At 40.1% G+C, this 16,220-nt stretch overlaps 1 protein-coding gene across 2 annotated transcripts in view; it reads left to right on the top strand.

Annotated features, from left to right (window-relative positions):
* The first annotated feature begins 2,111 nt into the window (after positions 1-2,111).
* The window catches only part of MBD2 (methyl-CpG binding domain protein 2), a 58,369-nt gene continuing 44,260 nt past the window's right edge, over positions 2,112-16,220 (top strand). For both annotated transcript variants that reach the window (XM_054583676.1, XM_054583675.1), the window contains exon 1: positions 2,112-2,662. In XM_054583676.1, the coding sequence (XP_054439651.1) occupies positions 2,127-2,662 (536 nt within the window). In that variant the 5' untranslated portion in view covers positions 2,112-2,126. The remainder of the gene's footprint in view (positions 2,663-16,220) is intronic.

The following is a 16,220-nucleotide window of genomic DNA, read 5'->3' as shown; positions in this document are numbered from 1 at the left end:
TTTACTGCTTGAGAACAACAATGTTGCTCTTCTTCAAGGACTGATATAAAATGTGGTTCTCCAGAATTACAAAAGTTTATTATTTGCCCAGTATTTTAAGAGAAACAAAGGGCTCTGTCTCATGTATCTAGCATCTGTCCTTAGTCAGTACCTTCAGGGTCTCAATCTAGCAGTCCCTACAATAATTTAATGTTATTTTCTTTTATTTGGAGAATATATAAGTGGGTTTTTTTTTTCCTTTTGGCATTTTGCTTTATGGTATCACAGCAGAAAAATAGAAATGTGACCAAAAATGTTTTGAAATGTCTAAATTAGATTTTTCTTAACAGAAGGAACACTGAACTAGCTCTACTGGGATTTAGCAAATGGAATCTGAGGAAGTAGGAGTCAAAATGCTTAAATTGATAGAGATCTCTTTCTTTAAACACGTTTCTTATATCCACTATATCATTTGATTTGACGTAGCACAGAAAGGTCAAAATTTCCCATCTATTGTCTCAACTATCATTTCTACTGGGATATTTGCTCACATTTACCCTTTAGTTTTAATTAGGTGTGCAAATCAAAGCCCTTTCTCTTATGGAGTTTTGTTATCCACACTTTTAACTCATATTTCTCTGATTTTTACTCCTTCACCTGAGCGTTAAATGTAGGTGTCCCTCAAGATTCAGTTTCTGGTTCCTCTTTCTTTCCTCTTCTTCTTTTTTTCTCCTTCAATTTTAACTTTCAAAAGCTAACTTCTAATGCACATCTCCACAACTGACCTCTCTCCTGAGAACTTTGCAACTCTTTGCTGGATACATTTCTAGATAGATTTCCTGAAGTGTTTCACATTAAGGACATTAAAAGAAGTGTAAGGGAGACTCAGAGATGGACATGTAGGTGTGGATGAGCTCGTGTTTGTATATATTGCAAAGAGAAATCAAATAAATTTTGATTTTTCATTCCTTGATATTAATCAATTTTTTTCTGCACATTAAACTTGGCCCTCAACTTGTAGGTCCTATGTGTACAAAAACTGAAGAAAATTGATCAGTGATCTGATAAAATGTACATGTTTTAGTCTTCCACACACTCCGTAACACATCACCTTGGATGTCGATAGCACATTTCTATACATGCTAAAGAACAAATAGAAAATGCGCTTCTCTAAAATTTAAATCAGTGTCCTTAATCAACTTGGCATTATTCTTTAAAATTACTTCCGAATGATGAGCGGGCAGAGCCAAACGAATTACACACATTCGGAAAAGCTTGTGACAATGGGCTAAGTTGGTCTTTCAACATGAAGCAGTGTTTACCAAGTCAAAGGTCACTGATACCTGCCAAAGGGCGTTAGTCAAGGAAGTCCAAAGTAAGAAAAGACCCTGAAATTTGATAAATTCTACATGGGTTCAGGGATTTTGGTCTTTTAAAGGAGAATTTACAGGTAGACGGTGTAGAACTGGAGTGAACGTTCCCAGTTATCAGTTCCCTCCTTACAGGCCTTGCGAAGTTCTAGGAGGACAATCAGTCCAGGGTGCTAAGGCCCGGCAGCAAGACTTTGGAGGACAGAGATACTAATCAAAAAGGTGCACTTTGCCTCCTTCAATCAGCGCTCCCCAGCAACCTTTGCTGTAGAGACTAGAATGAGGGTATTTATTACTCCGTTAAGTGAATAATCCAGTTAGTGAATATAAAGTATACTTTGTTGTTCACTAATTCGGAAGCAAACGCGGGTAAAATAAACACTGGGAGGTTAGGCCTCTTTGAAACACAGTAACCGCAGCACCCCTGACCTCCCCCCTGCCCCCCCCCGCGCCGCTCCCAAGTGACTGGGGGTGACCGCCTTCCGGACTCCGCGTGGGGTGGGGACAGGCACCGGAAGGGCGCGGCTGGGGGCGGAGCGGGTGGGGTCGGGGGCGTGGCTTTGAGGAGGCGGAGACAATATGGCCGCTCAGTGCGCTTGGAGGACCTAAGAGGCGGTGGCCGGGGCCACGCCCCGGGAGGGAGGGCCGCTCTGTGCGCGCCCGCTCTATGATGCTTGCGCGCGTCCCCCGCGCACCGCTCTGCGGGCGGGGCGGGTCTCCGGGATTCCAAGGGCTCGGTTACGGAAGAAGCGCAGCGCCGGCTGGGGAGGGGGCTGGATGCGCGCGCACCCGGGGGGAGGCCGCTGCTGCCCGGAGCAGGAGGAGGGGGAGAGCGCGGCGGGCGGCAGCGGCGCTGGCGGCGACTCCGCCATAGAGCAGGGGGGCCAGGGCAGCGCGCTCGCCCCGTCCCCGGTGAGCGGCGTGCGCAGGGAAGGCGCTCGGGGCGGCGGCCGTGGCCGGGGGCGGTGGAAGCAGGCGGGCCGGGGCGGCGGCGTCTGTGGCCGTGGCCGGGGCCGTGGCCGTGGCCGGGGACGGGGCCGTGGCCGGGGACGGGGCCGCGGCCGTCCCCCGAGTGGCGGCAGCGGCCTTGGCGGCGACGGCGGCTGCGGCGGCGGCAGCGGTGGCGGCGGCGCCCCCCGGCGGGAGCCGGTCCCTTTCCCGTCGGGGAGCGCGGGACCGGGGCCCAGGGGACCCCGGGCCACGGAGAGCGGGAAGAGGATGGACTGCCCGGCCCTCCCCCCCGGATGGAAGAAGGAGGAAGTGATCCGAAAATCTGGGCTCAGTGCCGGCAAGAGCGATGTCTACTACTTCAGGTAACGCCCTGGGGGGGGGGGGGGTGAAAGGGTGCGGCGGGGTCAGGCCGGGGTCAAGGGTCAAGCGCTGACCTGGGCGAGGTAGTTTAGAAGAGAGTAGGGTCCGAGCGAAGTGGCAAAGACAGGCTGGCCTGGTAGTAGAAGGTTCCTGAGTCCTTGGGTAAGAGTTGACCCCAGTGCAGTGACAGGCACTTTGAATGGTGAGAGCCCAGAACCGAGCATCTTAGGATGAAGATGTTGGAGACCATAGTTTGCGAAGAAAGGGTTACTCTGGCAGGGATGATTAGTCTACTGAAGGGTTAAAAGGTGTAATTCATCGAAACTGGAAACTGTAAAATCCAGTCACTGTTGGCTCCTTTCCCAGCCTGTCCCAGACTCATCATCACAAGAGTGTTTAATCATGCACATGTGCAAGAATTAGCTACCTATGGGAGCAAGGTTTTAGTTACTTTGTGGGATCCAGCAAAGTTTCATATAAAGTAGTTCTTTGGAATGCCTTAAGTTTATTAGAGCTCTCTTGGTGTTGCAGAACTTACACACTTGAAAAACTAAACACTGTAATAAACTGTTAGACTCCTAGACCAAAATTAGTCCCAGGGAACATTTGGCAATGTCTAGGGACATTTTTGGTTGTCACACCTTGGAAGGGGCAGCTTCTGGCATCTAGTGGATACAGGCCAGGGATGCTGGTAAATATTCTGTAATACACAGGACTGCTCCCTCCACAAAAAGTTCTCTGGCCCAAAATATTACCAGTGCCAATGTTGAGAAACCTTGGTCTAAATGATTCAAGGTTTTCAGCTTGGATGCTCTTGCAGTGCTGCGGTCATGCTGTCTGTGTCATGAGTTTGGATGACCCAGTAACATCAGGAAAGTGCCTGTGGCTATTGATATCAGTGGAATTTTCTTATCAACAAGTTTACTAACATTTCTTATAAGTCATGCCATTTACAGAAGAAAATAGAAACATGTTATATTCAGTGGCTTGCAGGTTGTGTTTGTGGGTGGACTGAATCATTTTCAGGGAATATATTTGGATGTTGCAACCAAATGTCAGACATTTGGCCATTGGAATAACATTATGAAGGATTTCCAATCTTCTGACCTCGAGTTGGTTAATACATTACCCCTGGGAAAATATACTTGTGTGTGTGTGTATATGAATTGGGAATACTCTTAGATTTAACAGGTTAATAAATACACAAGTGTGTGTTTTTACACAGGAATACACACAAGAATATGATCATTACTGATATTATGTAAATATGAATATATTCCTGATAATTGCTCAAATATATGGGTGAATAGTTGCAGTAAATTAATTTCACCTCTTCACTAAATGAAAGTCGTGTTTTATTTTGTCACTTTATCTAAGACCACTTATCTTCAAATCTTAAATGGTAAAATGGAAAACTTATTTTAAACAAAGACTGTTATCTTGTTTTGTATTTCCCATCATTAAATATCAATTTTACTTAAATAATACTAAGAAAGTTATTGTCGAACAGATTGTTACTCCTCTCCAGTTCACTTGTTTCAGGTAGTGCTATTTACAATTGTTTGTTTTTGCATATCCTTTCATTAACAGTTTCTTCTGTTTTTCTAAGTAGGTAGTATACAGAACTTTTCTGTGAACTGTGTTTTGATGTCTTGTAGCCAAATATATTTGACAGGGATATCCTGTATCTGGGATTGAACTCCTTGAGGAATAGAAGACTAATCTGTTCTCAGTAGAGCATCTTAAACTTTGGATTTCACTCACTGTGATACTTCTCCTGGGATATGGTTGGTTTGGTTTTGGGGTGATGTATGTGTCCAAACTAACTTTTGCTTATTGCATAGCATTTTTTGTTGTTGTTGTTTTCTTTGCAGTAGCTGGAAAAATTATTTCACAAAGGCAGGTGGCTGTAATCTGATTTGTGACCACTTAATATTGTTTTGAATGCTGTAAATTTTTGATGATTACTTTTTTAATACAAACTCAGTAAATATTTTATGGTAGAAAAACATATTAGTTTAAAACATGTTTTTCAAACATTCACCTAAGACGAATCGCAAACCAATATAGTGATAATTCCTCTCTGAAATTTAAGTCTTTTTATGAGGCAGTACAACATAATATGCTCTTTACTTGTTCATGCAAAATTAAAGGACACATTGAACAGATTTGTGCCACATGTGCTTAGTTCAGGGCAAGAAGGAGTGTTTTCTGTTGACTACTTGCAAAGTGTCAGTTACTATGTAGGATTGTAATACCCAGTGTTAATTTCCTCCTGAGGTTAAGTTCTGAGGCAGGAGGACACGTGTAGCATGTTATACTTGTAATACTGACTTCCGCTTTCAGCAATGAATGATGGAGATCACCTATTCATAGTAAAGGTGAACACATTATTTTTCCATCCGTAGTAACCACTTTGCATATTAGCATCCCTATAGACACCCAACCCGTTAAAAACCAGTAGCTCAAAACACACCGTTTCTGTTAATAGGCGGGTTAAGAGTTAACTCTCTTGTTGGTAATGTGAACACCTGCACCAAGTTGTTCACACCGATTTTAATAGTGCTAACTCCTGAATTAGCCTGCCCCTGGGGAGATTAATATAAAGAAATCTGTGTCTGTTAACGTAGGGTGTGTCTTAACACTTACTAATTGGACTTACGCTCATCAAGAAAGCCTCACATTTTGGTAGAATGCCGTTTTGGTTGTTTCCTGAGACTGCAAAGTAATCTAATAGGAAGGTGTGCCTCTGGTTGCCAGTTAAGCAGTGTAATTATGCCTTCTGTCAGGACTGCTGATAGTATAGTGGCAGTTCATGTATTATCATCCAAAGTTTGTTTTTAAAAAGGGTGTGGTTTCATAAAGTGTTGGATCCCCTGGTATAGTTTCTGAAAAAGTTCGTTGCCATCATATGAACCCCATAATTTGAACAGTCATTTTCTAACTGGTCTACCTCACTCCTGTTATTTGTAGTTTTTGGATTCCTGCACTTGAAGATTGATGTTTTTGAAATACTGTTTTCCTCTACATAGGAACCTTTAGTAGCTATTTCATGCCTTTTTTATCAAGCCTAAACTTGTTGGGCTCTAGACTTTTGTGTAAAACTGGGTCAAAGACCAGGGAGTCATGATAAACTGTTACAGCTACTACCATAATATATTATCAAACAGGATATTGAAACATTTTTTACTCCTATCAAAATTATGATGCATTTGCATCTGATCACTTCTCTCAAAAGAAAGGCAGTTGAACCAAAGGACAAATAAAATAGTCATAGGGAGCCAGGTGCATGAAGAGAGACTAAAAAAGATTTCGTCTTGATCTGGAAAGATGAGCACTCGGATGCAATATAATTGAGGTCTGTAAAATCAAGAGATACAGATGAAAATAGAAGTCTCTTTAGAAGGCAGCAGAGCACAGGAGTTGAGAGGCCTGGGGTTGGTATTTTGACCTGGCACTTCCCTGTGGTGCACCCTTGAGCAGGACACTTACCCTTCCCAGTGCCGGAGTTTGTTTTTCCGTCTGTAAAGTGAATATGATTGTACCTTTACCTCAGTGTTGTAAGGAGTCAATTCCAGAACACTAAAATCAGTACCTAGAGCTCTTAAAGCTTTAGATTTATGAACCAATTAAGGAAAACAGTTCAGTGACTCAAGTTTTGTGGGCTAAACATGTGTAAATAGGTTTTTTAAAAATGTATAGTGAAAATTGTAAAAAAAGAAAAATCCCATTTGTTTCTGAAGGCTAGTATGAGCTTGAATTCTAAATCATTGAGGACGTTAAAATTTAACATCCCCCCCCCCCTTTTTTGTCTTAAAAAATAGGCTCATGTAGTCTTTGTTGAAAAAACTAGATGAATAAACCATGGGAGAGACCCAGTGCCACAGTTCTTAAATGTTGAAATGTTAAATCTCTGACTTCCAATAAACTTTTTCCCATGATAATTTTCTTTGGGTCATCTCTGTGTAGTTAAACCTGGTAGCCCCTGTATTACTCTCATGTTCATTTCCGTAGAATCTGAGGCTTTCTCACAGACCTGTCGTCTTCCCCCAGGTGCGGTACTGAACACACAGATGCTAAATACATGTTTACCAATTGATGTAACTAAAAATTTTGTTAAAGAAGTCTTAAATGGCTTATTAGCCATTGCTTTATATTACTTGTAGTGTTGTGCTACGATGGAATAGAGATGTTTTACTAATAAGTGCAAACATTTTCAAGTTTCTAATTTTTATCATTAATGTTGAGGGTATTATAAAAGGACAGAAAGCTGTTTTCTTTTTTAATGTTAGAGATAGAGCTTTTTAATATTAGAGATTTAGTTTGTATAAGAAATAAGATGCTCATCAGATACAGTGAAAAAGGTAGATAAAAATGTTCATAGGGCACAGACACAGTGAGAAATGAACAATAACATTTTATTGACTGTATAGTATAGGATATAGTATAGGGTCTGTGTACCTTAATTTTATGTGTATTCGTTGTCACAGCTCTCATAACTTTGTCAGCAGTTAGTACTGTTTTGCTAAATGCTTTTCATGTATTATCTTGTTACATCCTTATAACCCTATGAAGCATAGGTACAGTTATCTCCATTTTACATGTGGGGAGTTAGGATAGGGAAGTTAAGTAATATACTTAAGGTTATACTGCTGGTTAGTGCAGAGTTAGAATCCTGATGAAGGTGGTTTAACCCTAGGACTCTTAACCATCTGGTTCAGCCTCCAGTAGAGACCTCTACTTGTATTATCAAATATTGCAACACCTTGTCCCTAATCCACTTCATAGAGCTTGGTGTGCTACTAAAATAATGTAATTATTTACTGTTACACTTGCAATTTGAAGTTGACAAAGGGTAAATTTTAAATCGAAATTTTAAATCATGTTTGGCAGTGAAGTCATTATACCAGAAGGTGGTCTTCTAACTCTAATGTTGGAGGAGAAAAAAATGGAAAAATTGTTGTATATCACCATTAATTAAAGGAATTTTTTTCTGAGTAAAAGAAGTGAACATTTTGTTTAGAAATGTTTGCGTCCCTCTCCCCTACCCTTTCTCAAATATGTTTAACCCAGGTTGACTCCTGTTAATTTTTAGATATTTAGGTAGGCAACACATTCTCTAAGGAGCAAGCTATAGGTGTTCATTTTAAAAGAGTTTACTGAAATTAGCAGAAATTGTAACTTGCAGGCTAAATGTAGCTTACTGAGATAGATTTATACGGTTCCTGCAGAAAGTTCACATGCTTCTTTCAGAGTTGAGATATAGTTGAAATGGACTCTACAGACGAATTAGAAAAATCTCTTTAGTTGGAGAAAGGAAAGAAATGCAACATTTCTTAAGCATTTATTGCATAATTGAAAGTTTTGATTTGCTTTTAGTCTTTTTTTCCCCTTGATACTACCTGATTGAAGCCTGGATCCATTAAAAAAAGACATAGGTGTGGTGGAAATTGCGCTCCGAAATTCTCCCTCTCGGCAGTACCATTACATCTTTTTGTGATGTGCTGGAGGAGTTTTTGTTAGGGTACCACATTGCCATCTGTCTTACATCTGATTTCTGGAATCTAACATGCAAAATTTACCTGCCAAAATGTCCCCCTGCAACACCTGAAGTAGAGGAAATACATAGCTCAAAAGAAACTGATACAGACATTCTAAAAATAATCTCCAACAGAAATTGATAGACGATGTTTTCAAATTGCTTTGAAAATTCCATTTGTGAGACAGAAAGTCCTAATTTGGTTTTAATTAATGGAACAGAAACAGGTTCAATTTGCAAAAGAAAAAAAACTTTTTTTTTTTTAGATTTTATAATGGGACTAAAAAATTCATAACCTTGTATCCCATGTTTGAGATTTTCTCAGACTTGCATGATGAATTAGAAATAAATCATAAACTGGTAATTTCATGGAGTTACTGTTTGGTTAGGATTATTAATACACTTTTCAGATCTTGTTTATTGATCTTTTATTGCTGTTTGCCGTTTCCACTAAGAAATGGCTAATAAATTGTAAAATGAAGTTTTACTCAATTTCATCAGAACTTAAACAGAACAAAAAACCCCCTGAAAACTTCCCAAGGAAGGAAAATAAATGAATGGAATAGAATGAAATTTGAATAACATCTGTGGATCTTATGATTTTGCCTTTTTTTTAAATTTAAACTCAGACTTATTTTGGGGGGGATTTGAGGCATATTTTTGAGGGGATTTGAGGGCATAAACTGTGTGTGAATGTAAATAATGGTAAGTGTAATTTAAAATTAGACTTTAAAATTGAGCACTTAGTGTTTTTCAGGAACAATTGTGAGTGAATTATAAATGTGAGGAATGAAACATCCTCTTTTAAAGATTTTTGAATAATGTATCTTGATTTTTTTTTTCCCTTGTTCTTTTTATACTGGAAGAATCCATAGATTAAGGCAAGAGTGAATATCCTTAAAAGTTTTTTAATATGCATGCAATGATGTATGCATCTTTGTCAAAAGGCCTATCTTGGAGGCCCCTGGCCTCTTTTTAAAAAAATTATAGTCTGTTTTTGGGGTATATTTAACTACTTTTTATTATGGAAAAGTTCAAACATATGCAAAATTAGATGGGAAAGTGTAATGAATACCCCATGTGCTAATCAACCAGTTTTAACAATTAACAACTCCCAGCCAATCTTGTTTGATCAATATCCATCCTCCGCAATTTTATTTTGAAATAATTCCAAGACATATTTAATTTCTGACTTTCCACTGCGGTGTCCAGAGCCCTATTTAACCAGAATAACAGTGCTTTTCCTTGTTCAGAAAGTGTGTGCCTTAAGGCATTTGTCAAGATGGGTAGAATTCTGTATTTGGTCATTTTTAAAATTTTTTAGTGGATCATCCTGGCTTTAAAAAAAACAACTGTAATATAGAGATAATAGAACTTGCTACCAGTAATATGCTATTTGTGCATAATTTTCGTTATATATGGGCTAGTTTGTGGAATGAGAATGATTGGTACAGTTTGAATTATACTTAAGATCTTTTATGTTATTTAAAATTATACTATGATTCCTTGAACTTTTAAAGGAAAAGGGGACTGCTGTTACATTTTATTAGTAGACAAATTATAAATAGTTTTTTTCCTATCAATACATTAAAATAATTCATCCCCTTATCCCCACTCCAACTCCTAAAGAAATGCTTTGATATTCTTGCCTGACCTCTTCATATTTTTATTTTTATTTTTTAAATATTTTATTTATTTTTAGAGAGAGGGTGAGAGACGGAGAGAAACATCAGTGTGCAGTTGCCTCTCATGCAACCTAGTCATGTGCCCTGACTGGGAATCCAGCTGGCGGCCCTTTGGTTCGCAGGCTAGTGCTCAATCTACTGAGCCACTCCAGCCAGGGTTGAACTCTTCATATTTTAAAAAGAACTTTCTAATTTTTAGGGGAAATACTCAGCCTTTGTACTTTAATGCTTATATTTTAAACCTTATAGGAAATTTCAAACATATATACAAAAGAAGAGAGAATCACGTAAAAAAAAACTACCAAGTGCCCAGTTCAACGATTGTCCGTCTTCTTTCATCCATACCCCAATTCACTATCCCTGATTTAGTCTTCATTATTTTGAAGAGAATTTGGCATCATAATAGTACATGCATAAATAACGACTTCAGTATGCTATTTGTGAAGATAAGATTTAAACTTGTGGAAGTTTTGTAACTATACAGACTCAGTGTTTCAAACTAAGATATAAGAGATGCCAACAGGCAGTTCATGCTTATTTGCCTGATACAGGCAGTGATTGCTGTGTGGTTTTGTGAAGGCTTATGGAAGAGGTACAAGGTGGATTGGTATTTCTGGTGTCTTTGAGGTCGGGGGTGAAGTCATGCATTATGGACCAGGTAAAAGATATGGTTTACAGAGAGATGAAGAGGGAAACCATTCAGCATGTTGTAAAAAGTGAATAAATAGGGTAGGAGTAAATGTCACTGGGTAAGAGGAGTGGAAAGTAGAGTTGAAAGGTTAAGAGGAGGCTAGATTAAAAAGGATCTCCAATGTAGGGCTAAGATAAGTTGGCTCCCTTTTGCTAATGAGTTAAAAGTCCATTGTGAGCTTTAATCTGATCAATGCTCATCGTGGTGCTTTAGGAAGAGCAGTCTGCAGAGTTTAGAAGGCAAGGAGACTAGCAAATAGAAAATCAGACTATCACGGTGATTTAGACCATGATAAAAAAAATGATATAGACAGTGACAATGGAAAGGAAGGATGGATTCAAAGGTGATAATGAAGGCACTGGCTTTAGAAACTGATCAGAGGTGGAAGATACAAGTAAGAGAAGAGTAGATAAAATTTACCAGGAACCAACCAAAGGAGGGCTCAGGATGGTTCATTTTAGGAAAGGGTTACATTTAAAGGTTGTCAGGAAAGGAGTTACAGAATGGGGAGTGGAGAACTTGCTTTTAGATAGATTTTTCTGCATGTATGTCTTGTAGTTTTGAAGCAGTGGTATACAGTCTTTGAATTAATGGTTTGGCAGTTTTCTGATTTTATGCTTTCTACCTGAAAAAGATTCCCAGACTTAATTCTTAAATGTGTGTGGTAGCTTCTCCACACCAACAAGCAAAACCCAGACACCAGCAAGGTGTCTGAGAATTCACCTCAATTCTGACACGGTATTACTTGGAGATGAATTCCACAGGTTCAGGGCTCAGTCCCACAAGACTGCGCTCCATTCAAGATGCCAGCCAGATGCCAGGCATAGGCCTAGGTGGTTACCTGAACTTCCGACCATCTGAGTCCGAGGTTCCCACAGCCTCCTCCTTGGAGTCCATTAATTTTCTAGAACTATTCACAGCACTCAGTCAAACCTGTTTATTCAGTAGATCATTGATTTATTACAAAGGATATTGAAGGACACAAGTCAACAGCCATATAAAAAGACACAGAGCGAGGTCCTGAAGGAAAGGGTTTCTGTCCTGGAGCTTGGGGCATGTGGAAGCCTTCTGGTTCCCCAGAGTGGACATTCTCCCAAAAAGGGCTGAGGAGCTGTCCTTTTGGATTATTATGAAGGCTCATTACACGGTCATAATTGACTAAGTCTTTGGCCACCGGCAACTGATTCAATCTCGAACCTCTCCCCTCCTCTGGAAATCAAGGGGGTGGGACTGGAAGTTCCCGTTCCCTAACCACATGGTTGGCTGCTGTTGGCAGCCAGGCACTACCTTTGGGTGAGATCCAAAAGTTACCTCCTTAACAAAGCAAGAAACGCCATCATTGCTTTTATCATTTAGGAAATTCAAGGGGTTTGGGAACTGTGAGCCAGGAAAGGATGAAGACCACATGTATATGAGATGACCAAATACATATTTCTTATAAATTGCAATATCTCAGTACCTAAGTCCAAAAAGATATCAATTTTAGATTTTTAGTCTCAGCTAAAATCTGAATTCTGGAGACGACTGCTATTTAATGTTAGAGAAGTCTTTTTCTTTCAATACTCTTGTAAGTAACTGGTAAACTTTAACATTGAAGGAGTTAGGAAAGATAGAAAGTTGAGGTTTCCTTATTCTCAAACTTTTCCAGTGCTGTAGCTTACAGCGTTTCCTGTGTGGAGGATTTTATTTGCCCTAACAAAAACTCTGGCATTGCTGGAGAGGGGCGCACCTCTGCACATGCCCTTCAGCCCCCGGCTAACGGCCCACCGCCCATAGGGCTGCTAGCCCTCATCTGCCAGCTCATCTTGCTCCACTCAGGTTACTGCCACCTCCCAAGATTCATCCTGTTACAGACGTTTTGAAGATACTTGTGTTTGCTCAGACTTCTGGTCCCCTCATAATGGTTTGACTAAATGTCATGATTTTCCATACCAAAGCAACATGAAAAGATATGTTCTATTCTATGGGAGTGCAGTTTCACATGCAAACAGCAAGTCTTCCTAAGAGTTAGTTTGTGTATCATAGAGTGGCACAGCATATCACAGTTGTGTAGTTCAGGTGATTTTGGTTACAGGTGAGTTTATATTGTAAGAAAATGTGAATACTGTTAAACTAAGGTGGCTGTAATTTATTACTTAATGGTATCTCAGGTTTTTTTTAAAAATTAAAATTTAAAAGTCATATGCCAAATTAAATTTTGTTCTGATAATCTGTAGTTAGAAACCTCTGAGATAGAGTTTGGTTTAAGAAGTGCTTTAAAAAGTTTAATCAAAATGAAAGCAAGCAAAGACGTAGTTCAAGTGAAGAAAGGTTCTTAGGTGCAGTGGAAAAATATAACTCATCTTTTTGATTTCCACTTGATTATTACTTTTCTTCAGGGTACTTAGTGGGTAGAATTTAAAAGGCGAGATCTCAAGTTGGTTCAGGATTGGCATATAACAGGGTGCAGTTGGTAGGGAATGTTTTTTGTGGGTGAAAGTGAAATATTAGTATTAATTACTGGGATTAGAAGCAGTTACTCTGGACAGAGAAAACTGAAAATGACTAATATTGTTCAGTAGGCTACCAGAGTTTTTATTTTATTTTATTTTTTAAAGCAATTTGCCTTAATGTGCTTTTAGTCACATTAACTCCTGGTGTGTCTGAGACTGGGACATACAACAGCCATCTCAGAACACAGACACATGATGATTTGGTCAGTCTGAGTAAGACCAGAGCTTAAATGACTTCTTTTTTTATGTTCATCTAGCATGTGCTTTCTCGGCCACTTCCAAGGTCATTTTGCCACTGTGCAGATGGTCTGTATGTGGTGGGCAGAATACCTGCTTAACTTCTCATGGGACCTAGTCTTTTTCTATACGATTGCCTTCATTTCCTGCAGAGAAGATCCCTGATCTTCAAATACACCAGGGCAGCCAAGCTAACTTGTGTTAAAGCACTAAGCACACGCTATAGCAGTTACGGAGAAGGAAATGCCACGTATCAGCGTTCTGAAGGTGACCATTTGTGTGACCAGCACCTGTGGCTATTCAGTTAGATGCTTCATAGAAGCCTGTCTTTATCTCACTGAATACTAGTTGGTATTCCAACTTTTTTTTTTAAACCCTCATCCAAGGATATGTTCATTGATTTTAGAGTGAGAAAGGGAGGGAGGGAGGGAGAGAGGAAGGAAGGAAGAAGAGAGAGGAGAGACATCAGTTGGTTGCCTCCTGTATGTGCCCTGACTGGGGATTGAACCTGTAACCTAGGCATGTGCCCTGACCAGGAATAGAACTCGCAACCTTTTGGTGTATGGGACTGGGACAGGATGATACGCCAGCCAACTGAGCCACCTGGCCAGGGCCCACCTTTCTTTTGATATGGTAATAGTTAAAACTGGATTTCCACCATTTTCCTTCACTGTTCATTTAGTTTATCAGTAGAGTATGTCACGCCTTTCTTATAATACCACTTCCTACTTGATTTTCAGAATCACTAAACACAGGAACTATTTTAAGTAATACCAAATTGCTAATCTAGATCATAAACTGTGTCATCGCTTTTCATGAGTTCTTTTTCTTTTTTTTTTTTAATGCCATTCATAGGATTTATTGTCACTGCCAACAGTTAGCTGGGGTAGGGGACACACAGCCGAGCCTCCCCACAGGGAGAGGTGGCACCGGGCCTCCCGGCACTGTCCACACGCGTTTCACGGAGGGGCAGGTCCTCGTCTCATTGGCAGCAGCTCCCCTTCTGAGGTTCAGCGTCTGCCCCTCCCCACCTTCGCATACCCCGTCCTGGGCACGCTTCTCGCACTCTTGGGGCAGCAGGAGCAGCAGCTTTTCTTGCAGGAGGTGCCTTTGCATCCCTTGCACTTGCAGGAGCAGTAACCACCGGTTGGAGGGGGCAGGTCTCAGGGTCCCCCCTGCAGGGGAGATGCCGCTGGAGAGGGTGAGTTGGCTTCTGCTGGCAACCGGACGCTTAGTTGAGTTATTAAGTATTTAGATTTCCTTAATTTGGGGGAAGGGTAACTAAAATTGATAGATTTCTGATGAGTTTTGTTCTATGGAAGAATGTTCTAGCGAGGCTTGAGTATATTCTCCTCTGCAGTACCTGATTGGCATTCCTGTTACATAACGAACTTCTTATTGTGGGGTTAATTTGTGAAATGAAGTCAGTTGATTCTTTCAGAAATGCCATTCTGGTTGTCTCTAAGCTATAGCCTAAGAGTAATAGTGCTTATCATTTTGGTAGGAGTTCCCACCCTAATATTCATCTTTTGGAACATTAGTCTGTGAAAACAAAGTCCACTCTGACACTCAGCTTTTTATTGCACTAAGGAGGTCTTATTAGAGAGATAGCTGATTGAGAATTTTTATTTTATTTTGTCGAGAGGTTTTTTCCCCCTACTTTTGAGGTACAGTAAACAGTTTGTCAGAATCTTTTTAACTCGTAACTGGAATATCTAATTATAAGGCATATATAGTTATTTCAGTAAAAGGCAAAAGATTTATACTGTCTGAAGAGAAACCAGAGTATATTTAGCTTAATTAAAATATTAATTGTAGTGATATAAGTGACATACTAGCAGAGAAATCTTTACCAATTTTTAAAATTAATTTGGGTCTCAGTAATATTTTCTTATGTGTTACTAATAGAATCATGAAAATATTTTCTAGTTCAGTTTTTTAAATTCATGCAATGTAACTTTTAACGAAGCATAGAATTGGCCATTTCAGTGTGCCTGGCAATGAAAACCATATTCCTTATTGTTCAACTGATAATAGTGTTGGCTTTCAGAAAGTTACTTTGTTTTGTGTTGGTCTATATGAATCACGTTTGAGGGTTTTAAAAAGTGGCATTGTGATTTCTGGTTGTTCAACTCATCCAGAGAATATATAGGAATTATTGTTGAAAAGAGGTAGAATTGAAGGGATAGGAGAATTATTTCTAACTAAGAGTGGAGAATCGCAGACAACTTCATAGCAGAGGTGACATTTTAGCTGGTCTTATGACAGGCAGGATTGTTTATGCTCATCCTTCCATCTGGAAAGACATGGCTGGAAGTCAAAGGCACATGGCATATTTTGGTGACTTTGACTTTGGAATGCAGGGTACCCCAGGCTAGTGGGAAAAGAGTCTAGAAAAAAAAAAAATATCTCAACAGATGGAAGGGTTTTGATGTGTTACTAGGAGCTGAAGCTGTTCTGTCAGCATTGAGGAGTCTAAACATTTAGAACTTGGACTGGGTGTGTGGCTGAGGGTGGAGAGGCGCTGAAACGCTGTGACGCGCTTTCTGGCTGAGGGTCAGGGGCTGGGGCCGTGGGGCTGCAGCAGAGGGCACTGCGGGGAGATCAGGCTTGAGGGCGAAGTTGGTGATGGGCAGAGATGACTCAAGTTTTGGACAGTACTGAGGGTTACGGGCTATTTTATTTGATGATACTGAGCATGTTTTGAAATCAGGGTTAGAGTGGGAGTTGAGGTTTGCTTATATATAATCTTCTGGCCTTTCGTCTGCTGTGTTTTTGTTGTCTGCTTTGTTCTAGTTTGTTAACTCTGTTACTGGTTATCTTCGTCTCTAGGCTGAATTCTATACTTTGAACTGTGTTTCAGGAATACTTACGTCATGTGATTATGGAAAAAGAATGTTGATATGATCTTCCGTT

The sequence above is a fragment of the Pteronotus mesoamericanus genome, unplaced genomic scaffold (assembly GCF_021234165.1).
Source record: "Pteronotus mesoamericanus isolate MK-2021 breed Mesoamerican mustached bat unplaced genomic scaffold, CSHL_Meso_final contig_74, whole genome shotgun sequence".
Lineage (NCBI taxonomy): Eukaryota > Metazoa > Chordata > Mammalia > Chiroptera > Mormoopidae > Pteronotus > Pteronotus mesoamericanus.
This window is presented reverse-complemented; position numbering and strand designations above follow the sequence as displayed.